The sequence below is a fragment of the Taeniopygia guttata genome, chromosome 7 (genome assembly GCF_048771995.1).
Source record: "Taeniopygia guttata chromosome 7, bTaeGut7.mat, whole genome shotgun sequence".
NCBI classification, from domain to species: Eukaryota; Metazoa; Chordata; class Aves; order Passeriformes; family Estrildidae; genus Taeniopygia; species Taeniopygia guttata.
Window position 1 is genome coordinate 9,935,609 of NC_133032.1, and position 23,781 is coordinate 9,959,389.

Sequence of the window (23,781 nt, forward strand, 5' to 3'; positions counted from 1 at the left end):
GCCCGCCCCGCCCGTGACGCGCGGCCCCGCCCGCCGGGGCTCGGCGCCGGGCACGGCGGAGCGCTGCGGCCGTGGCGGCGGTGCCGGGCTCCTGTGGTCCTGTGGTCCTGTGGCGCGGCACAGCGCGGCACCGCGGGCGGCAGGTAAGGCAAGGGGGACGGCTGTCCGCTGTCGGTATCGCCCGGGTCACACCCCGCGGGGCAGGCGCCGCTCGGTGCCCGGGAGGGGTCGGTGCCTCCGGTGGCACCGCGGGGTCGCTGCTGCAGCCCCGCAGTGAGCGCCCACCTGCCCGCAGCCGCGGGCTCTGCTCGCAAGGGACGGGTCGCCTTGGTTTTCTGTTCCGCTTCGGGTCGCCGTCCCCGAGGACGCGGGCAGGCAGGCGGAGGAGCAGCGGGAGCGGAGCCCCGCCGGGAGCACCGGTGGGAAGCCCGGGGGCTGCCGCGGACAGAAGAAGGTGCTGGTGTGCGCCTGCCACGGACCCGCGGGCGGGCGGTCCTCTCTCGGGCATGGACTTTGTAGGGAAGAGGCCGTGAAGGCTGAGGTGACAGTGTTTACCGTGTCCCCAGCAGAGTCATTTTGGACTCAAATGCCTTTGCGGTGCTGGTGGTGTCCGTCCCCCCTCTCCCGGCCCCCTTAAAATGGCCCTAACTAAGCTCAGTATTAACTGCTCAGCTGACTCAGAGGACCAGCGGCATTATTTTCTTTCCTATCCCACAGTGAAGTGACAGAGCATCTTTGTCCTTTGCAGGTGATTTTAACCGGCGCTGATGTGCCCAGCAGCATGTGTATGCATGATCAGTGTCTTTCCAGGCATCTCCTCTGTCCTTTTCAATAGAAGAGATGTTTGAAAGTATGTCTCAATTTTGTCTTGTTATTTTTACCTTAGGAGAGTTGGCTAATGTGAGAAGAGAGTGGTTTTTTGGGTTTTTTTTAAGACGTATAAGTAAAGTGAGAATCATTGAGTCTGTTTTGGGATTCTCATTTGTGAAGCAAATTTATTTACTTTTCCAAAAGTGTGTTTTAAGGTTTAATAGCTTAAATCGGGGACAATTTTAAAGTAATGTGTTTATCCTGTAGTTCAGTGTGTTTCAATGGAAGCTGTATATCCCCCTTTTAAGTGTATGGGAGGGGAGGCATGGAGAAGCTAACAGTGTGCCCAGATTCATTCACCAAAGGGTGACAAGACGGGTGCATTTCTGCATGGTGACTTAGGCCAATAAGGCAACTGTTAGACAAAATTGCCCTTTTGGGGTGGGTCAGTGTTTGCAGAATACATCACTTCAGCAATGTTGAAAGCATTCCACTTTCTGGGGGCAAAACGTGAAGCACTGTGAGTGACACTGCAAAAAAAAATTTTTTTTCCTCCCTTTAATTATCTTTCACAATCTGAGACTTCACAGATTCCCATTAACTGTCTCTGGCTGCCCCACATATCTGAGGCAGGCTTATCAGAGCAATAATTAATTAATCCCAGGGAGAAGTACTCATCTGTGCTGGTGAATTAGATCTACACATTCCAGCCTGCCTGCCATCCCAACTGAGCTGCATGGCTCCAAAGAAAATCCAGAGGACCTTTCTACTCATGTGACCTCCTTGACTTGAGTGTTCTTCCTGGAGAGCACTATCAAAGAATTTTTCTTCCCTATCAGGATATATTGCTTGGTTTGTGGAATTTCCCAGTAGCCACAGAAGTGCCATTAATAAGGGGCTGAACACATGAGTTAGGGTTCTGTGAATGATGGGTGGGAGGAGAAAGGGGAAAGACATGAAGGCTGTAGAGGAAGGAGGAGGGGAAAGGAGACATCCATTCCTTGGTGTTCAGTGGAGGGTAGCCCCTTCTGGTACAAAATGTGTTCACAAAAAGTACAGCTGGGATAACTGATGCTCACAGACATTTTCAGCAAAGCAGTGGCTTCTATTCACTATTGTGTGCCTTTGAACCAAGGATTCAAACTGTACCTGTGTGTGAATTGATTTGACCCCAGTCATTGAAATTCAAAATTATTTAAGCTGAAAGGAAGAAAATCTTATTAACTAAAATCAATTTTAATCTCCTCATATGCTTTTGCTTTCTAAATCACAAAGGAATGTTACTTTTCTCTTATTGATAACATTAAAACACGTTGGTCTGCCACTCCACACAAACAGTGGTAAATTCAATAAGCCTAAGGGTTTTACATATTGATGTTACTCTATGAACTTAATGTTAAGATTCTGACTTTTTATGTGTTAGAAAATAGTGTCTGATTAGACAACTTATTTTTTATTTATTTTTTCAGTATATGTCAGCTTGAATTTGGAAGAAAATAAATCTGCATTTAAAACCTTGGCGTCTTAATTTTTCTTTTTTGAAGTTAACCATCTGAGTTTTTTTGCCTTGGTATAACTATCGCTTAAAACATCAACCATTCAAAAGTCAAAATGACAAAAAAATAATTCAGTAGGTTTTTTTTCAGTTGTCAGCTCATTTGGAGTTGTAGGATTAGCATATGTCATTCTTGAACATCTACTTTTTTATTTACATATTGAAAAAAAAAAATAGATTTCCTGTTTTTACGGCTCCCAGATTGTGTCTTGGCTTTGAATGAAGCAGTTCAATTTATTGAGATGAATAGGAAACTGCGTTTTCAGAAAAGGCTACTTTTGTCCAAAGCTGTGCTTTGCCAGCCTATGGCTCAGCTATTCAGCTGGTGACACCTGCCAGTCCAGCATGCTGCCATGCTTTAAAAATCCTGGCACTGACATGTACTGCCTTGAGAATTCCTTATGGCATGCTATCCTTTAGGGTGTCTGTGCCCTCCTATAGCTGAGAATCCATGCTGGCAAGGGGAAAGGTCTCAAGAGTAGTTGAGTACCAACGTGATGTGAGAGAAGAGGTAGCTCCAGACAGGAGAGAAACCTCCGCAGGATCCAGACCCTGTGAGAGGTATGCCTGGGGTCAGCAGTCTCACAAGGAGGCGAGGGCAGAGGAGGTTTAATGAAAAGCAGAAGTGCCAGAAATAAAATTTTAAGGCCAGAGACAGGTTCTCATAGAGCATTTCTGCTAGTTAGCCTTCAGAAAAATGCAGGCTTGCACTCCAGTAGCCTTTGCTTTCCCAGACCCCTTATGGGTACTCCAGGCTCATATTTTTCTTCTCCTGGGACAGCAAAAGCCACACAAAGTGTAACAACAATAATTTCTTCTCTCCCATTACAATAAACACTTGGATCGAGCCTAAACCAAATGAAAGCTGGTGTGAGTTTGTGTCCCTAGTTCTCTAGACTTTCCATGGGATTATGGAACAGGCTACTTTGGAAATCCCTGCTACTTTCTCCTCCTGTCTGTCCATTCTTTCCTGAGGCTGCTTTTCCTTTCATCATCTCTTAACAGCAGGTGAGAACCTTTCTGTTTTGTGGCTTCTGGTTTCCATGTCAGAGAACAGCCTCCTGGTCAGCCCCAGCTGATGTTCAGGCTTTCTGGTCGATTCATCTTTTTAGGGACTTCCTCTCTGGAAAGGCACTTTACTCTCAGCTATGTCTTGGGGGATTTCAGTCTAGTTAGAAGATAATCAGGATTTTACAATATTTTATCATTATTCCTAGCAATTTCATTCCAGTGATTAAAAAAAAAAAAAAAGTAAATACCAAGACAGGCATCCCACTCAAAGCAGAGTTTGCAGTGGTGCAAGATATTGAATATCAGCATCAAACTATTTGAAACAGGTTGGTAGAAAGATTTTCTAAACAATTACACACCCTACTAATACCATACTAATGATACTGAACTATTCACTTGTCTGCAATTCAAAGTGCTGCATTTTTAATATCCTGGCATCACAGGTCTTTATCTGCACTTATATCCAATCACAACTCCCCTGAGCCAAGTAATTCCTGCTGCTGGAGATACTGTCTAAATATCCTAGATTGTATTTACTGTGCAATGCATTAAACAATCCTGAATCACTCCCAGGGGAATATTCTAGTTCACTCTCTGTGCAGTTGTGCTCTCCAGCAACTCTTGGGCTGCAGCCAGGTGTTACTCAGAAAAAGTTCTGATTTGAAGCCCCCAAATATCTCGCCTAAAGAAGAACCACAGGATGTATTAGCTTGTTGTTGGTATTTTTCAGATAATGCTTTCCAGACTGGATTTACAGCTGACTGTATTTCCCATTAAGCCGTATGGCTGCAACTCCTTCCTGTCTTATTGCAGGTATTTCAATGTGTGGTTTCTCCTCATTTGTCAGAGTGGGGTGCACTAACTGGGGTGCTTGATCTTGCCAGCACAGAGCAGGGCAGGAAAGGGGGCTGAGACTGAGATGGTCAGGGATCTTCTGAGTAGGAAGGAAAGAAAAAGAACCTGAGTTGTTAACTAGGGTCCTTGCTTCTAGTTATTGTAAAGGTCAGAAAAGAGTCCAGTATGCATTAAAACCTTTTCTTGAGAGCACTGTGTGATGGAGGTCTTGGAGCTCTTCACTGGCATCCCCTGCAGTCAGGTCTGTAGCAGAAGTCCTGAGTTAGCACAGGTGCTTCACACCCACCACCCACCGGTGTTTCGTGGCTTTGGAGCAACTCCCAGTGCTTCTTACTTCCACATGTGTGTGTATAAGCCGTGTAGGAGGTGTTTTCTCTGCCTTCTGGTGTGGGAGGTCAGAGGCTCAAAGCTCTGTTTTCATGTACTACTTACTTGCATTTTACTGTTTTCTAGGCATCTACTTGGATGCCATCCTGGAGGGGATGAGACACAGCTCTGGTTTGTGTATGCAGCATGTTCCCTCTGCACCTTCCAATCCCAACCAAGGACAAGTTGGGTCTTATACCAACAAAAATAGATGCTACACTTGATCTCAGCCTAAAGGCACTGCTGTGGAGGCGGGATGTTTGACTCAAGTTGGTGGGATTGACTTTGTTCAGATGTTCCTATGGTATAGTGTAATCCAGCAGTGACCCGGGGGATGGTGTAGGGATTGCAATGAACACTTGCTGTTTTGAGGTGCAGGATGGCCTGTTTTGGCAAATCCAGAAAGGAGGGGTAGAGCAGGGGAACAGAGAAAGCATGCCTCTACAGTTGAAATCTAATTTTTCTTACAAAATTTAGAGACTTTGGTTGAGTTTATTCAAGACTCATATCTAAATGCTTGGTTTGCTTTGAATATTTCAAACCTTCAATTTCCAAATTAGTCTCCTTTTAAAACCTTGGTTCTCTTTAAAGGCTAATGTGCCCATGCCATTCCTTGACATTTTTAGTGTAGTATAATAAACATAAAGAAATATATATCATCCATGTGTAGGCAGTGGAAAACTTTGTGTCTTTTATCTCAATTTCTCTTTCTTCTAGCACTCTGTTCAAATAAGTGGGAAGATAAGGGCAAGATAGCATTTCAGGCTTTTGCTCCAAAAAAGGTAGACTAGTACAGCTGGGGGATTTTTTAAAAGTTGGTATACAAGAAAATTGATTGGGCATTCATTTAAAATAAAATAAAAAAGCTCAGCTATATTTGTATGCTGTCTTCCAGTCTTCAGTAATAAATGATCTGCACAGCAGTTATAGTTCTGTGACATTTGGAAAAGTTATGGAACAGCAAAGGAAAATAAAAATAACTGATTCATAAAGCAGATACTCTGCAAAATGTCCTTGACTTTTAAAAATACCCTTGGAAAATGTCATTCAGAAACAATATAATTCAGAAACAATAGTGAAACTATGGAATTTATCTCTCCACTACTTTTTTGGGTGCTTTGTATCTTTAGAATGCTGTCAGTGAGCATTTGGTGTCTCATGGAAGAACGGAAGGGAGAGCAAAGGTCCTGAGGCACCCAGCGTGGCCCTGGGAACCAGGATGCTCTTAATCCACACCCAAGCAAGTCCAGTCTTGCTGCAGCTCCAGTGATGGTCAACAGCTGAGCTGGTCACCTCAGCTTTGGCTCATGGTGTGGTACAGGGCTGGCGCTGATGGCACCTGCCAACAGGCAGGAGCTGCGTGCCTGTGATAATCTGGAGGGACTGGGCAAACTTGGATCTGTCAATGCTTGCCCACGCCTCCCTTTGCTTTTAGCTTGAGCTTTTAGCACCCTCTGCTCCTGAGGGGAAGGCATGGAACATGGGGGGCTCCACTAGCAAACACCTGTAAAGTTTCTGGTGACTTGGGGTCATCTTACTGTGTTATCCCCTCTGCTCAGGTGCTCAGTGCTGTCCTCTGCTTGTGGCAGTCCAGCTTAAAGTCTGCTCCTGCTTGGAAGCATGCCCACAGCATGGTCATTTTTCTTGTTTCTCTTTCCAAGAAATGAAAGTGTTTGGAAGCCTGTGGATTAAGCAGGGAGAGAGAGATGGCTGTGATGTTTGAACTTTGGTGTTTGCTTTCTTTTACCTTGCTGGGGTGGCAGAGGTAGATATCTTGCTTTGTATTTCTTGCTGTTGTTAGCCACTTAATGCAGTCTGAAATCAGCCACTGCCAGGATGGGTAGTTTTTCCCTCCTTCCTTAGACATTCCTTCCTGTAGAAGGAGCTGCTTGGTGAAGAATATGGCTAAAAACAACATTTTATTCTTTTCAGTGAGATAAATCCCCCTGTCAATCTCACCACAAGCTGCACATACCCTGGTACTGATAGGGAGGAACTGTTCTTGCTTCACTGCCTAATATGTCATTCATCAAAGCCTTGAGTATTTTCTAGTTTCAAGTAACTGTGCTATCTAGTTTGATCTACTTCACTATAAAAATAAAGAGGAAAGAGACATCCTCTGTTTTAGCAGGTGAGGATGCATATATGAAAGATACTGTGGAGTAATTTAGTTATTTAAAACATGTGGAGGGAGCCCTACCATTTGGCCCTTTTTCTACATAATGTATAAATTAAATGTGCTTTCTTATATATGTCTTGTCACATGTTTTTCTAGGGCCTGGGGGCTGCATGTTCTGCATTAGACCAATGCATTTCATCATAACACAATTGGCTGGTGGCAGACAGATCTGTCTTGAACAGCTGGATACATCTAATATCACCTATTTTCATGTGTACAGTTTGCCCCTGCAGTTACAGCAGATAACCCCTTTAAAAATACTCGGGATTGGAAAAGATCCCTTGGGTAACATGCATGCTCAAAACCACACACATCCACATACACAAAATCAGAGGCAGGGGTTGAGTGGAGATGGGATTGGGGATGCAGAGGTTATGGAGTAAAAGCAATAAGCAAAGATCTGTGGCTGGGAAGCTCTCTCAGGGTGTGTATCTGGGGTAGACTTCCCTTCATCTCTTCCCCATTCTGCATAAATCACAGTGCTTCTAAAGCACAGGTTGTTTTTTTGTTTCTGCAGACAACCTCTGCATGATGTGAGTGAAGATGCCGTGCCAGTTCTTCTTATGTGTTGTACATTTTATGTGACTATAAAAATAAAAATTTATGCTCCTTGCTGCTTACCGTCTACATTTTTTCCTCTCATGTCTGCTCTGAGCAGTCATAAAAAGGTTACCTTGTGCTGTAGCTGGGATTTAAGATCAAGGATTTTATTAGCTTGCAGGAAGGCTCTTCCTCCTCGTCTACATTCAAACCAGATAATTTCTCTTCTGTTAGCAGCAGGATCAAACCCTGAAAACCAATGGAAGAAGCTTCCTTTGACCTAAATGGTGCAAGGCCAAGCTTTTAGGCTCCTGTTTTGTGTGTCAAAGACTATTACTATCACAGGAAGCATAAGCAGCCACAGCTTCCTGCATAGTAACAGGAGACTGTGCTTCTAAAAATTACTCTATGAAGTCCTTTTGCAGAGCAGCCTCCCCGGGGTTCTCCATCTGTTTTTATATGGAAATTAATAAAAAATTGTTTGGCTAATAAACTGCTCCTTGCTATCTCTGAAATATGACCATTTCTTTTCTTTCCTTCCCTCGGACAGTATTAGATTCCTGTCTGCCCCTGTGCACCCATGTGGGAAGCATCACTAGTATGAGATACACAGCAATTGTTAATGTTTCGGCTCCATAGCAAGGCTTTTAAAGGGTGAAGATTTTGGTGTGTGGCTGAAAGAAATGGTGCAGTGGACAGCTGTGTAGTGCTGAGGGCTGGCCTCATTCTTAGAAATAGTAAAGAAAAGGAAGAGAGGAAAATTAAGCTCTTTGTACACTACTGTCATTTCTGCAAGAGCCCATTTCTTGTTTGCAATTACAGAGAAAATATTTCCAGGAAAAATGGGACTGAGGCTTGAACCTGTTCAACTCAGCAGCACTGCTGTGGGATGTAGGGCTGATGGTGGTAATTTGAAGTGCTGTGTTCAAAAGTTCTGGACCAGCTGGCAGGGGATATTCTAGCTGCTTCATTGGGAAACTGATGAGAGAAAAATAAACATGTACTGTGAGAACAAGCATAAGATCAGGAGGGATCTTTGTGATCTTCAATCTGACTGCTCCCTAATGCAAACCAGAGGACTTTCCCTCTTCTGGTCAAGTACATGTGAACAAAATTTTGCCAAGACAGCCAGTCCAGATTTGGAAGTTTCCCGACAGTTAATCACCCAGTGATATATACCAAGGGACACCTACCCACTTTGTTAAAACACCTACTTAACGTCTGCCCTGTATTTGCATCTTTCAGCTTTTTATCTTGCTGCATCCTCCTCTGCTGTGTCACAAGGATCTCCTACATGCTTTTGGTTTTGATGTAGGCAGACTGACATCAGATTTTACCTTCTTGTGCCTTAAACAGAGTAATCTGAGCTCCTTTGCTTCCTTATCCAAGGGCTTTGACTCAGCCACAGCAGCAGTGCTTCTCCCCATTGCCCATTCTCTCTCCTTTTATATCAGCAGGAGGAGAAACTGAGCTCCCACTCTGAGATTACCCTGCTGTGGAGGTGTTTCTAGTCCTGGTGGTAACTCACAGAGGCAGTGGCTGCTATAGTGGGGTGGGATCATCAGACATAGCAAAATAACTTGGGGGTCATGGACATCTTCTGGTCATTAATCAGCATTCTGCCTGCGTGGTGAGCACAAGAGCAGGACACAGATTGCCAGTGCCTGTCTGTGAGATTCAGAAGGAACAAGGAATCAAGGCTGACATAGTTCTTTGGGCTTTGGCATCACACTGAGAACTGACACTAGCTTATCATCCATTCTGAGTTTAAGCAAGGCCACAGCTGCACCAACTTTAAGAAAAAAAAAAAAAAAAAAAGGCCCAACTTCAAATATTTGCCTGTAGCTTTGTGTTATTTTTATATGTTACTTGTAAGTCATCCCCTTCTCAAGTCAGTAGGGACTGAACATGGAACTATAGCCAGGAACTTTGGAAATCTAATCAACTTCTGTGTCTTCAGACTTCTAGTAGATTATTCCAAAAGTAATGCTTTTGGTTTCTCTGTTTCCAGGCCTGTTTTCCTGACTTTTGGAAGCAGAAGCTCACTGTTGTCTAAGGGGCTCATTAGGTTCAGTCACGTAGTTTCAAAGTTTTATAGATGCAAAACATGAAGTTTTACAGCTGATTTTCAGAGAAAAATGTTGGAGTCTATTGTACTTCCTGAATGAATTTACTACAAAAAGTGAGTTTATTCCATTGCATAAATTAATTCCATTTACCCCTAAAGGCATTAAAATAAACAAAAAACCAAAACAAAATAACAACAAACAAAAGCTTATGTGAATTTCTGTTTTCCAGTGTGTCTGCTAATTTAGACATACATATTTTATGGCAGGTGTGATGGCAATCTAAACAGACTCTTTCCAGCCATGCTGCAGAGCTAAAAATATTGCCTGCCCAGTAATTTAGAAGTGGGCTGGCTGCTTCTGAGGTATACTGAATCTTGAGGGGTTTTTAAGTCCATTTTATGTGTCTTCTGATCACCAGGAAAGATTTATTTTTTCTAATGCACAAAAATAATCTGAAATGTTGAATTATTCAAGGATCCATAGAGCCAAATGGGCACAGTCTTAGGTGTTAAAGTGATACAATTACAAGTTTTGTGTGGGTGTGATGTGTTTAAGTGTGAGTGTACCAGGAATAAATAGTTGATCTAAAGTTCTGCACAAAATTTCAAAACAGACCAGCAAAATCTTAGATCTGTGGGAAGACCAGGACCATATTGCCAAATTTAAAAATGCTTAACTTTTTTTCTGTCATCCATTCAAGTAAAACTATTTCCCCAGCATACATAATGCTAAAAACTATGATACTTGTGTTTCTTGGTTTCCTGTTACAGGAAAGACTCAGTTACTAGGTAGAAGCTTAATTACTGGTCAGTTGCATTCTTTTAAATACAAATGTTCATGTAAATGTTCAACAGAGCTCTTCAGGGTTGTTAAAATGTTATTCATTGTATTCAGATTTGTACCTAAATGCTTCATGAATACTTGGCAGAGGCAGTTTCCTTAAATGTTATGAAATCCAAGAACCATTAATCCTTTTGCCATATTTGTGGAGCAGGATTTGTCTGCCTCGATGCATGTTTAATTATGGGGTTTTGACTTAGGCAGCTTCCCATGGATTACAGTTTCACTTGATATTGCTGTTAACTTTGCTTGAATGAGGAGTAAAATTTGATTTTTGCTAAAAAGATTTGTGAACACTTGTGTCGTTTTCTCTGTGCAATCAGGAGAATTTGCTGTGGTTCTCAATTCCCTCTCCGGCAAAGTCATCTTAATAATAATTTTGCTTTAAATCCACTGCATATTCTGTATTTTTAAAGTATGGCAACACTACATATAGATAAATTGTTAAAGTTTGAAATATCAATCATTTTGACATAATTTGATTAAGTTTTGTAATGTCCTTGCAGAGTGGAGTAAATCATTAGATGCTCAAAATGAGAAAGGCTGGTACCAATATAGCTGTTGAAATGCTGGACAAGCACAGTGTTCCTGATGCAGTTGTCTCTAGGCCAGTCCCTTAAATCAGTCAACTTCTTTTTCATCTGTGGTTTCAGTCCTTTATTCTGATGCCCTTGGGCCAAAACTATTGTCTTCTGTTTGGTTCCAGCATTGCAGAGGAATGTTAAATTCATCCATGGCTATGTTTAATCCCTTCTTATGAATGTTAATACTCTTTCCAGTAGCTTTAGTTTGTTATAGTGGAAATTGGACCCTAAGAATCAAGATAGATCAGATACCACAAAACATGTAGCCATGTAAGAGAACTGATTTTCAGGACAGTAACAGAGATCTTCAGATGACATTTAAACCAGTTGAAAGTATTTCTTTTGAGGAAAATTCTGCCAATCTTTTCTACTTGGTAAGACAAAGACACTTTTTCAGCCTTCTCTCTCATTTTAGGCTGGGAATGGAGTGCATAGTTTGGATACCAGCAGTGGGACATCTTACCAGAACAAAGCATCCATGGAACCATTTTTAATCAATGACTTCTAAGTGCAGGATTGGTGCTGTTGGATTGCAAACAAGTGCTACAAGATGCCAGGTGAGGTGACTGAAAGCAGCAACAGGATGGAGGAGACTGTGCAAAAAGACAGCAAATCTGGAGGCCAGAGCCCTCGCTGTGGCACCATGAGAAGGGCTGTGGCAACCACTGTCACCTTTGATGGGGAAGCCACTATGGACCGCAGGAAAAGGAAGAAGAAAGAGTCCCGCCCCGAGTCAATAATAGTGTATCGGTCCGAGAATGACAATAAGGTGGAAGAAGAACATGCAGATGAAGAAGGAGGGGAGAGGAGCTCTGAGGAAGGCTCCAAGTTCCTGGGTCAGTCTATGACAGATGGTATGTAGTTCTGAGAACTCTCATTTCACATAAGCTTTTTTGATGCCATCATGCTCTAAGGTCAAATGGAAATGACTGTGGGACCAACCATCTCCAAGCAAGGAGAGCTTGAGTTCATACATGAAAATGCTCTGAAAAAGAAAGCATTACAAGCTGATTTGGGTTGTCTCCTGCAGTTCTTTGCAAAGTTTGGTTATTGCTACAGTCTTAGTTTTAAATGTATGTGCTGGTTGTGGTTGATTTGCTGGTTGCAGTGCTATGCATGCATTAAGCCAATTATGTCATTCTAAGCTGTGATCAAGCCACTGTCCATGCCTGAACAACTGCCTGTTAAGTGAAAGGATGGAAGCAGATGGAGTTAGTGCTCTACCTTTGATAGGGAATTTAACTCATTATCTAGGATTTGCTGTTGCCTTCTGTTTGCATACACTCAGCACGGCTCCCTCTTGAAGGGTGATTATTTGGCAATGTCATCATGGGGCATCTTCGAGTCACTTTCACTCTGCTATCAGTCCTTGGTACCCTTGCAGGGAAGAAGTGTGGAAGGCAGGTCCTGTGGCTAAATACTCCTGTGAGTCAGCAGTGCAGGCTGAGAGGGGCTTAAATGCTCCTGGTCCACCAGATGCCCCCATGATCTCAGACCCTATCATTACTTGCCCGCTGCCTTCCTACTTTTGTGGAGCGCTTCAAGCTGCTCAGTCTTTTTTGAAGAGTTTCTGAAGACCTTCTTCCAAGCTAGTCAGAATTAAGACCAGGAGGAAATATACTGTAACCCCAAAGAGGAGTTTATGGTCAGTACCACTGCATGGCCCATCCTATAACAATGTCACTTGAAAGCTAAAGCAGTCCCTTTGTAACTTTAACATATATACCAGCACTGTCCAGTTTGGTGCCTCTACTGATCTCTTAAAATGCAAATATAATTTTATGACAGTTTGTTAAGTTTTTCTAAACTTCAAAAATTAATTTGGATTGAGATACAATGCAAATGTAAAGTGAAATATTAGCTATTCAGATATAATTCCATGTGTGGATGTGCTTATTCTAAAACAAGAGTCTCAGTGATATTTATCTAATTAATCCCAAGCGTCCATGCTGTTCAGAAATAAATCCATGAAGTAAACAGAGAAAATAGGTATACCATTTCCAATTGAGTTACTATGCTTCATTCTCCTATACTCTTGCAGCACTTTCCCTTCACGTATGGTCCCTAGTGGGGACACTGGAGTTTTGTCCCTTGTGATTTCTATCCTCTGGAATTCCTGTCTTTTTCCTCATTAACTCTTCTTCCATTTTCTTCTGTGGTAATTTTCTTCATACTGCATTGCTTCTTATCTTCCATCTTTTTAAATTTAATTTTAAATGTAACTCCATATTCACTATCTAATTGTCTTTGGGGTCTTTGAAGATTTACACAGAATACTTTGTACAGAAAATAAATCTGATGTAGATGAGTTTATCTGTGTTGTAGGTGTCTGGAACATGCCTTTAGACAGCCGATATGTCACCTTGACTGGAACAATCACCAGGGGAAAGAAGAAGGGTCAGCTGGTGGACATTCATGTCACCCTAACGGATAAAGAGCTGCAGGAACTGGCTAAGTCAAAGGAACCTCCTAAAGAAGATGTAACTGAGCAGAAGAAGAAATGTGATGTTGGGTTAGACAGAGGACCTCACATTGTCCTCTGGACCATCATCTGCCTCCCCATCATTTTTGTAGTGTCCTTCGTGGTTTCATTCTACTATGGAACCATTACATGGTACAACATCTTCTTGGTGTACAATGAAGAGAGGACCTTCTGGCACAAAATCACCTTTTGTCCCTTTTTGATTATCTCCTACCCAATTATAATTATGGTTGTTTCTTTCTCCCTAGGCCTGTATTCAGCTGTAGCCCAGGTAGCATGGTCCTTTGGGTACTGGTGGCACGCTGTCAGGGATATGGAGAAAGGATTCTGTGGCTGGCTCTGCAGCAAGCTGGGCTTGGAAGATTGTTCTCCGTACAGCATTGTCGAGCTGCTTGATTCTGACAATATCTCAGGTAGTCTCTCTGGCAAGAGCTCTGCACAGGGGGTTGAGACCTCAGCAGTCTGAGCCTTTGTCCTAGATGACTATTTTGGTCATACATCAGTGTTCTCACCAAGAAAATAACACACTGATTTTTTTTAAAAAAATACATATATATTTAAACACAAACATAATGAATAAAATATTGGGCTGAGGGTCCTCTTTAAATGTAACAGAATGCAAGAATGCTAGCTTCACATGCTCTGGGTGGGGAGGTGCATGGCTTTCCAAGGATTTGTCATGTGTTGTAGCTAATTACAGCTTCTGGGAGTTGTATGAAAATCCAGATCTGCAGGATTTTGTCTGTTTGCGGAGTAGCAGAGACATATTATAAAAAGTCCACTTCTGTCAAGGTAGACTTTACTTTTCAGCAATAGGACATAGTAGTGACCTATGATAGAGTGAAAAGTAGTCTCTGCTTGGGGGATGAACTTCAAGAAATAGGAACCCATTTAGAGGTGAAGGCTGAATTGCAAAATATGTGATGTTTCTGCAGTTTTCTTAGAAAGGGTCCTTTCCCAGTCCTTCCAGCAAGAGCAGCTAATTTGGGCAGGCTGACTGCTTAGACACTGTCAGAGTCTAGTGTCACAGACCACTGGAATAGTGGGAGAGGACAGCATAGCTGCCAACAAAGGTGAGCGAGTTCTACACTGACCTGAAACAGCCACGTTGCATGATGGAAGAGCAGGGCTTGCTTTGTAATGTGGTGTGTGGAGACCTGATGGGTCTGTCACCTAGAATCCTCAAGTGGCTGCAGGTGCTCAGGTAGGTGCTTGGAACACATCTGCAGTGGATCTCTTGATATGTGCACTGCCAGGAAGGGATAATCTACAGGAGTCATACACAGTGTGCAGTGCAAACAGTTGTATTATAGGGAGGAAACACCTGCTCTAAGGAGGTGCCTGCTCCTAAAGAAGGGGTAATCCATTTACATCTCACTTCAATGCAGGTGTGGACTTGCAGCACCTGGATTTAGGGAGGTGGAGTTGAAGGTGCTTGGGATGTGAAGGGCTCTGAAACAAGTTATTTTGGTTTTGAAGTTGCTCTTATGGAAGAGCTGTTGGACCCCCCCTTTCAGAATGGGGGAGTCCAGAAGTTCATGTCTATGTGTGCCTCAGCTCTGGAAATCTGTGTTGCCTTCCTCACCTCATCCCTCTTCCTATTTAATTATATGGTAGAGCAATGGATCATACATCCTCCTACCCTCATGTCTCATTTTCATAATGGGTTTCCCTCCTTTTTGGATTTTTTATGGCATCATAGTGGGCTCTCTCTGAGCAGGCTGAGGTGACCAACATAGGCTGGAGAAATTTTAATTGTCTCTTAAACAAAACGGAAAAATTAGCGGAAAAATTCTTTATTCTTGATCATCTATTGGGGTTTTGGCCTAAGCAGTAGAGGAGCAAAATAAAAAAGATGTGCAGCAGATTCTAATGGGGGCTGAGTAACACATCTGAAACAGTTAATTTTCCCAGTGCTCCAGTTCAGCTGGTGCTGCTGGAAAGTCTGTGAGCCCCAAGCCAGAGGAGCCCACCATTTGCTTGCGTGTAGGTAGGTAAGTGTGGCGTGCAGTCTGTCAGCTGCACAGTCACTCCTGTCTCTGTAGGTGTCTCCCTATCAGGGGGAACTGTGCTAGTTTTAGGATGGTAAAAAGAAGCATTCAGAAGCTGGATTTCACAGAAACTAATGCTTTGTGTTGCATTTTAAGGTTGAGTTCAAGACTACACTGACTGTCCTGGTTAGAACATCTGGGAGCTGGTGATGTATAAACAAGTCCATCTGATCCTCTAGTCCTGACACTGAGAAATAAGTAGTTCCTGCTTCATCCTGGGTTCCTGGGAGGTCAAAGGAGCCTCTTAACATTGGCTGAAGGCTCAACAGTAACTAATGCACAAGCCAAATATCAAGAGCAGTCTTGGCCTCACACTTAACTGGGGAAAGCAGTGGTGCTCCCTGGGCACATGTAGAGCCAGGCTGTATTTGTTGCTTCCTATTGTCATTTTTTACTGGTGAAGTATTTCAAAGCAATTACCAACTTCCAGAAAAAAAATAAATAAAATAGGCCCCAATCTGTGAGAAAACATCAGGTAGTTTAGTGGGATTCAAAGAGGCTGACATACAGCTGGGACTGGTTCAGGCAGTGCAATGCCTTTCACAGGCCTGTTCCAATCAGGCAGGCTGATACGCCTCTGAATTAATGGAGATGCTGAGGATAAGCCATGCCAGTGCTGGCATTCTGTAGCCACCCAGTGCAGCCACTCTGTTTAATACTGCTCCACATGGAAATTGCAGGCTCCCACATGGCTGGAGAGTGGGAATAAGTGATGCTAACAAGCATTAAGGAAAAAGAAGGTCCACTGACAAGTGTTCTCACGCTTTGCCTAAAGGGACACTGGCTGGCATGAAAGGGATGGATTGTGTATCTTGGCCCCAACATGCAGCAGACAAGTTTGGGAAAAGGATGGCTGGCAAGTGTGCATTGCTGCAGAGGGAGAAAACCCAATTCAGCTGTCACTGCCAAACAGCAGCTGTTCAAGGCTAGACGAAAGGCTGAGGTCAGTAGCACAAAGAGCCTTCGGCTTACAGAGGGCTTGGATGATAAATACCAGCTCATTACAGAATACATCCATGTGAAATGTCTGCTGAGCTGCAGGATTTGCTTTCAGGATTGCTAACAGCCCTCTGGAGTGGAGACAAAACCAAATCTGTGCCTCTCACTGCTACATAGACACAAAGGAGCATCAGAGAAATCATAGTACCCTCCCACTGCAGTGGCAGCTGTGCTTCTGGATTTGAAAGTCACATTTTGGGGGATATGCTGGGACAATCCATCATGTGTTTTCTACTTCTTTACACTTAACTAAGCTTTTTTTGGCTCCTGCTAAATTCAAGGCATTCTGTCATTGATTTTGGTGGGGGGCTATTTTAAGCTTGGGGTTAGTTCTGGTGCTTGGGGCTAGTTTTGGTGCTATTTGTAAAAGTTTAATTCAGACTTTTCTCTAAGTAACTGAATAGCTTTCTCTCTTTCCCACTATCCTCTGTAGCAGTTTGCCTGTTGCAAAATATATAATTATCAATTGTTGTTACAGAAAAAAGCACAAGTTTTTGTCTTGTTCTACCCTGCTTTCAGAAACTCACAAGTAATTTCTGCTTTTGTGCCACTGTCAGACTGCAGGGTTATTCTGATTGTTGAGTGTGTTTCTGGCTGCTCTAGTCTGGATGTTTTTTAAGTAAAGATACTGTTTGCTGATTGTTATTTTTAATTGCATTCCCTTTTCCCATCCTTGCTGGCCTGGGTGGAGAATAAAGATGTGTGTGGCTTTACAGGAGTGTTGCTCTCATGCTTCTGCTTTACTTTGTGTTAAAATCAGTGCTGTGGGATGGACACAGTCATTCTATGCTGATAATAGAATAGAATTCCTTGTGTTTGAAGATCCACTTTAAAGTGTGCCTGAAATGGGTTGAAGTTCTACCCCTTGTTAAAAAGTGCCTATCCAAATTGTCATATATCTCTGGAGCCTGTGTTCTTTATTTTTATTTCCTAGCTCACAAATGAAAGCTTTTGATTTAATTTTACTCATTGGGTGTCTGTTTAGCTTTAGCCACAAGGATCTATAGTGGGGGACACACTTCCATACCAAAACACGAGGTACTTTTAACTCTTCAAACATGGTTTGTGTGCCTGTGACTTGGAGCTGCTATTTACAGCTGTGCTGCAAAGATTTCTTACAACCCTTAGGTACTTCAGGCATGACTGTGATAAGTCAAAGAAGAATCCAACAGTACAGTTCTTCAAGGTGTATAAATATTAAATGACACCTTTGGATCTCTCCCACATGGTCTTATTACAGCCCTACCCTCCTGCTGGCACAGGGAAAACACTTATTTAAAATCTTCTTCTAAGAAGGAGAGATGGATCTTCAGAAAACCCAAACAAAATTCCTAGATGAGGGCTAGCACAGCTTCAGTAAAACAGCTCTTTGAGTCAAAAAGCTGCCTGTAGGTAATTCCCTGAAACTGGAAGTGCAACAGCTGGAAATAGCAGGAAGGAGCTTTTGGTTTGATGCCTGCTGCAAACACGGCCAAGGGAACAGAATTCCTTATGTGGCAGATGTATTTTGGGGACTCCCCAACTCTTCACCTAGTGAAGAACACAACAAAGGACACTCAGCTTCCTGTGAGATGGAGGTAGTGGGCCCAGAGAATTAGCTCATTAGCCTTTGCAGTTCTCACTTCTGAGGTGCAAGGTAATAATTTTATAAGCTAATGGTTATCAGTGAGAGACTTCTATTGAAGACCTTTGCATCAGGCAAAGCACACCTGTGTGATTGCACCATGTGTCTCACCAGGGAAAGAGGAGGTGCTAATTCTGCCTGCTGAATTCTGACTTACCCCATTCAGTTTCTTTGAGGACTGAAACAATAACAGCATGGATGTGCTTTTATCTACAGTTAGTCCCTCGAATTCACCCTTCTAGTTCCTCCAACCTGTGCTTTGAATCCTAAGGCCAGGATCCTGCAATTCCTTGCTGAGATTATCAGCAGAGGCTGCACAATGGATCCTCATAACCACCCCCCCCCCCAGGCACCTTTTAGAAGCTGCAATCACTAGCTAAGAAAAGCAACTCCAATGTGCTCTTGAAGCATGCAATTACAAAGAGAAAATAAGGATGCACAGACCACAGTTCTGCACTGTGATGGACACAATTTGGCTCAACATTTATGCAACCCCTTTTTGTCCCAGGCAGTGAATTATCTGTGGGATCAGTGCCCTCCCTGCTTCTTTCCAAGCATTTGGCAATGTGGAGGCAGTTGTATTAATGTGTTTTCATCCCTAGATTATACCATGGACATTTATTCCCTGAATGGAAAAAAGAAAAAAAAAAAAAAAAAGGCGGTCAAATCAAATTTAGGAGGGGCTAATCCACTAGGAAACACAACTTTTCAATTATTTTGGTGAATTAGAATAGACATTGTGTTTGCTTGTCTAACTACTAAAGCACGATTTCTCTTCCAACAGGCAGCCACTTAATGATGAGAGAGGGCTTGTCGTTGTGTGTTAGGTCCAGGTAAATTACCAGGGGGTTCAAAAAGTCGCTAAGCATCCTTCCACATAACAGGTGAAGTGTGATTGCATGCAAACAAGCAGTCCAGAGAAACGAGGCTTGAGGGTCTGTCATGTATCCCCCCTGGTCACCCAGTTCCATTAACTTCCAGTTCTCCTAATTTCATGTCATTACACGGTAGCTGAAGTCTGTCGGAATGCATTAAAATACAGAGAATGCCTGAGTCAGGCCAACAATGCATTTTTCCCTGTGTCAAAAAAATGCCCTTGCTTTTAGTGTGCTAAAACAGAAAACCTTATTCCCAGAGTACAGCAGCTAAAATCCATTGTGGTTTGTATGCATTAAAATTAGATATGCCATGGATGAATTTGACCTGGAGCCCTTTAAGATACAATCTTTGATATGATCTCCTTGTTTTAGGGCTCCTTTTCCCAGCCATTTCTTCCAGGTGCAAACTTAGCTTTACAAGATAAAAAAGGATAACTACTGATTTCAATAGTATGTTCTGCCTGCAAATAGGATAAACCCCCCACCTGCCAGGCAACATGTTCCCCCAGAGCATGGTTTTTTACAAGTTCCTCCAGCAGTAATGTATATTAAGATAAATATATTTGAATGTGCCTTAGACTGTCTTTATATATATGCCAAATTATTTCTGCTCCTACAGTGATAAGGTAAGAGAATAAGAGAATCAATTATTTCTACTACAAGATGCCAGCAAACTGGCTCATTAGGAGGTAACGCAAATATAGTTTAATTTAGTCTAGCCTGATTATCTGAATAACCTGTAGTTGTGATCTGAACACCCCAAACATCATAAATACACTGAATGGCTGTTATAGTGTCAGTGCTGGGCATGAATCCAACAGCTCCTGGGTTAGTCAGCCTAAGGAGAGCATGCATTTTATTCAGTCTTTCTTTCTAAAATACATTCTTGTCCTGAAGTATGAAAATGTCAGTTTCTAATGATGTACTTAAATGTATCTGTAGTGAGATGCACTTATAATTACAGGCAATTACTAGAATATCCTTCCATGATAATGGAGATTTTCCTTAACACTTTATCCATGGATAAATGGCATGCAGAATTAACAAACAGAAGCAATTTTAACCTTCAATAATTTATTCAAATGAGCTCCTCTGTGACCTAAGAAAGGAGCAGAAATAATTCGTAGTACCTGCATGTAGTAAAGAAAAAAGGGAAATATTTAATATAGTGAGCAGTATCATCCCAGGCACACATAGTGTCATTGCTAAATAGTACCTCAGCTCTCCCCAAATATGTGTTGCTGGAGCTCCCTTCAGTGACTCACAGTAATTATAGCCCTGGCTTGTCTCTAATGTGATTAAACACTGCTGGAGCAATGGACTCTAATATCGAAACAGGCTCCAAGGCAAAAGTTTCATGTCATGGTTGTGACTTTAGCCAGCCCCATGATTACAGCAGGATTGCTCTGAGGCTCCAGTTCCACCCTAAAACCAAGTCTGTTTTGATGGCTAAATTTGCCATTTATTTCAATAGAAAGTTATAAAAAATTAAATGTCTGTCTTGAATGTCTAGTACAAAAGAACCGGCAGAATTCATTGTCATCTTGATGACTTCCTTCCAAGGAATTTCTGCAAAACAATGAAATAACTGACAGGGAAAACTTGAAATTATTCTTCCCCTGGCTCTACATCTGACACTGTCACATATCTGCTAATGTAATGAGTAAGCATCAATTCACACAAATAGAAACCAAACCTAATCCTTTCTTTCCTCTCAAATATAAACTCTCTCCTTCACATTGCGGCTTTGTCTCCCTAAGCTGTACAGACTGGAAATTCACAAGAATTAAAACATGACATCCTCTTCTCAATGCTGCAATGCTCCATTTCATAAGTGCAATTAAAGCAAATATTTTTCAAAAGAACAGAAATTTCATCCTTTCACTCTGATTTAATCTGCTTCCAGGTGCAGGCAAACAGATAGAAAATTAAAATGGGATCCTCTCAGCTCAGAAAGAGCCTAGTTTGGCAGCTGAAGACTCCTCATCCCTTCCCACAGTTGAATGGATAAGGAACAAAATCCTGTGCTGTGAGGATTAAATTAAATTATTAGCCAGCCCGTGTGTGTGTGCACGCAAACATGCACGATGGTGGTGAGGGCAGGATGAAACTAAAGGGGAGGATACTAAAGGCTTATCCTTGTGCATCTGCTAAGCAAATCCTTCATGCAGTGTGTTATCCCAGCTAGCTTGTCCTGAACAATCCGCTGCATGAAAGCGCTTTCAGAGCCCCTGTAAACACAGCTGCATTGCTGATGGCTGCCCGCAAAGGCACTGCACAGGCAGCGGTGTGGTACAGACTGCGAAACAAAGGGCACGTGCAGAGCAAGATGGATGAGATTCTGCTTCTGCAACAACCCCCCTGAAACAGCAGCAAACACTTGGTACTTAATACCTCTTAATAAAACACTGGCTTTCACTTTTTCCAAACACTATTTGCTACTCTTTTGCTAGGCTGATGCTTTCCCCAAAGCAAATATACCTGACATGATCTCTCTGGTCTTCTCCAGGAACCCAGGTGCTCTGGAGCTCCATTGAGCGCAACTATTTATATTTGGTTGAAAGAAAATCAGACTCTAAATGGCAGACAGTCCTATAAAATGTAATAAACAAATAATTTGTTGTAATAGATTTAACAGCTAATCCAGAAAAATCTGCCAGAATTGTTTCCACTGCAGACACATGTCTGGGGCTTTTCAGTTACTTAACAGTGGGAAATATTTTGCCTCGCGTGATATCAGGCTGAGTGGCCCTTGCATCACTCCCTGCAGAAATCCTTTGGCTAATCCACAGATTTAGAACTTGTGAAGCAATCCTTAACAGAAGCACAGATTTTAGATGTAGGAGGAAATTTTTAAATCTACTTCCCCAAAAGGTTAAATGTAAGAGCATATGGGTTTTTTGCTGCTGTTATTGCCTAATTTCTGCCAGACTCATGTGCAGAAATTCCTCTGCAGTTCGGCAGTGCTTGCTGGCTGATGCTCCCTACTCCTGCGGGCTGCAGAGCTGCCTCTGCCTGGTGTCTGGGATCACGTTGCCCTCCAGTGGCTGAACTGAAAAACGGGAATAAAAGGCCACTGCAGCACTTCTCTCTGCTTTAGAAATGCTTCCAGAGTGATCTACACGCCATGAAATTGCAATGGTAATACTAAGAATTTATGTAATGCTGTTTTTAAAATATGAATATAAAACTAATCCTTCCCTCCCTTCCTGTTCCTTTTAGGTATGCAGTCTGGAACAATCTTCATCCTCAGGACTTTATGCTGATCTTTCTCTGGTTTGCCAGGCTTATACAGTGGGCCATGGGAGAATGTTTAATGAGAAACAAATACAGCATTTCGATTTGTCCGTATATTTGAGAGTGTGGTCAAACTCCATTTTTACAGATTGTGCAAAGAAATCTCTCAATAATACATGCTACTGTAATGTATGCATTCTTCTCAAAAATACTTTTGGGGTTTTTTTTTCCCAATAATATGTGACATAAATGCTGATAAACTAATATGTGGAAACAAAGGCACAATATTTTAAAAGATACAGAAGTCTAAAAAGGCTCAGTGCCCCTCTGAGCTGGCCCTTGCCGATGATTTTTTTAAATATTTAACATAATGAGGCATTTTCTGTTTTGAAAGTGAAGCTCCATTCACAAATGCCCGTGAGCATTCAACATTTATGCAGATCTGACATATGTCAAACTGAGCACTAAGAAAATGTGATTCACACAACCAGTGCTTACTGGTAAGAGACTTGGTTCAAGTGTTACAAATATCAGATTACAGGCAATCTGCTGAACAAAACCAGAGTTTAATTTTTAAGGTGCCATTTAGTTACCATAATCATAAGAATTTCCTCTTTCACTCTCTGTCTCCCAATTTTTGTAGCAAATGAAGCAAGAGTCTCATGACTCCTTGAGTGCACAGCCCTAACTTTATCCCAATATGTATTGAAATAGGCTATGACATTGTCAGACAAAAAGTACCTGGTCCTGTAGTTGAATCTGTATCACAGTGTAGAGAAATAATTGGTTAAGATTGGAAAAGAAACTTTAATGTCAGAAATTCCTGTTATTTTGGAGCTGGGCTCTTTCAACTTTAATGTTCTCTTTACTTCTTACAGAAAGACAAATAAATAAAGAAAATGAAATTATATTAAATAGTCTCCTCCTGACAGTTACATGAGATTCAGCTGGGATGAAACCTTTGGACCCACAGCATATGCTGTGGGTCCAAAATTAGCCTTTTGAGCTAATTAAATAATTGACAGCTGTGGAAGACTGTCCATTTATAAAGGTCATCTGCAATCAGGCAGCAACACAATTAATATCAGCAGCAAAAAAGTGATTAGAGATGAAACAGGAAATGTCATCAGAGCTTTGCAGTGGAGATGTTTTCAAATCAGCTGAGCCATGTGAATTCCATCCAAGGCAAATATAAAACTGGCCAAAGCAAGCTTTAATGATTTACCTTGAAAATCATGTGTGAGATTACAAATATAGTGTCTACTTTGAAAAGGGATGAGAGAGGGTAAGGATGTTAGGGAGTCAGAGAATCTCTGTGTTCTAGAGAGTGGAATGTAGTGTAGCAAATAATTAAGCCTTTAGTAGATACTCAGAACACAATAAGTAAAAGGAAAACCGGGGGGTGGTGTTTAAGGACAAATGTTGTTAAATCATCTACCCACCTTCTTTATTTTTGTTTTTTTCCTTTATTAAATTGCAGTCTCCTGAGCAGGCTGGGAAGTGTTGTGCATTTTGGTGTGTGACAAAATAGGTGTAAAAGTGGGTAGAGTGATATATCTTAGGATGTGCCTAGTGGTCATTCCTAACAGTGGCCACCTTGTGCTGTGCAGTGTCCTTTCATGACCTAATAACAAAGCTGAAGATAAAATAGTTCTTATGAAATCCGGAAATGTCACCAGAACAAGGGGGATGGCAAGCACC

At 42.1% G+C, this 23,781-nt stretch overlaps 1 protein-coding gene across 7 annotated transcripts; it reads left to right on the plus strand.

Moving 5' to 3' along the window:
* Positions 1–9: 9 nt before the first annotated feature.
* On the plus strand, positions 10–22,985 carry TMEM169 (transmembrane protein 169). 7 transcript variants are annotated; one of them, XR_012056949.1, is made up of 6 exons: positions 25–143; positions 749–810; positions 11,225–11,663; positions 13,135–13,704; positions 21,800–21,984; positions 22,066–22,985. XR_012056949.1 is itself a non-coding variant. In XM_072932041.1 (5 exons), the coding sequence occupies exons 2-4, from the start codon at positions 11,360–11,362 to the stop codon at positions 13,685–13,687; spliced, it is 741 nt and encodes a 246-aa protein (XP_072788142.1). In that variant the 5' UTR covers positions 10–143; positions 11,225–11,359; the 3' UTR covers positions 13,688–13,704; positions 15,439–17,054. The 7 variants fall into 7 exon arrangements, 4 of the variants coding, with proteins under 4 accessions (XP_072788142.1, XP_030133137.4, XP_030133139.4 ...); XR_012056948.1 differs by having other exon boundaries at positions 57–143; positions 749–850; XR_003961268.4 differs by lacking the exon at positions 749–810 and having other exon boundaries at positions 10–143.
* The last annotated feature ends 796 nt before the right edge of the window (positions 22,986–23,781 follow it).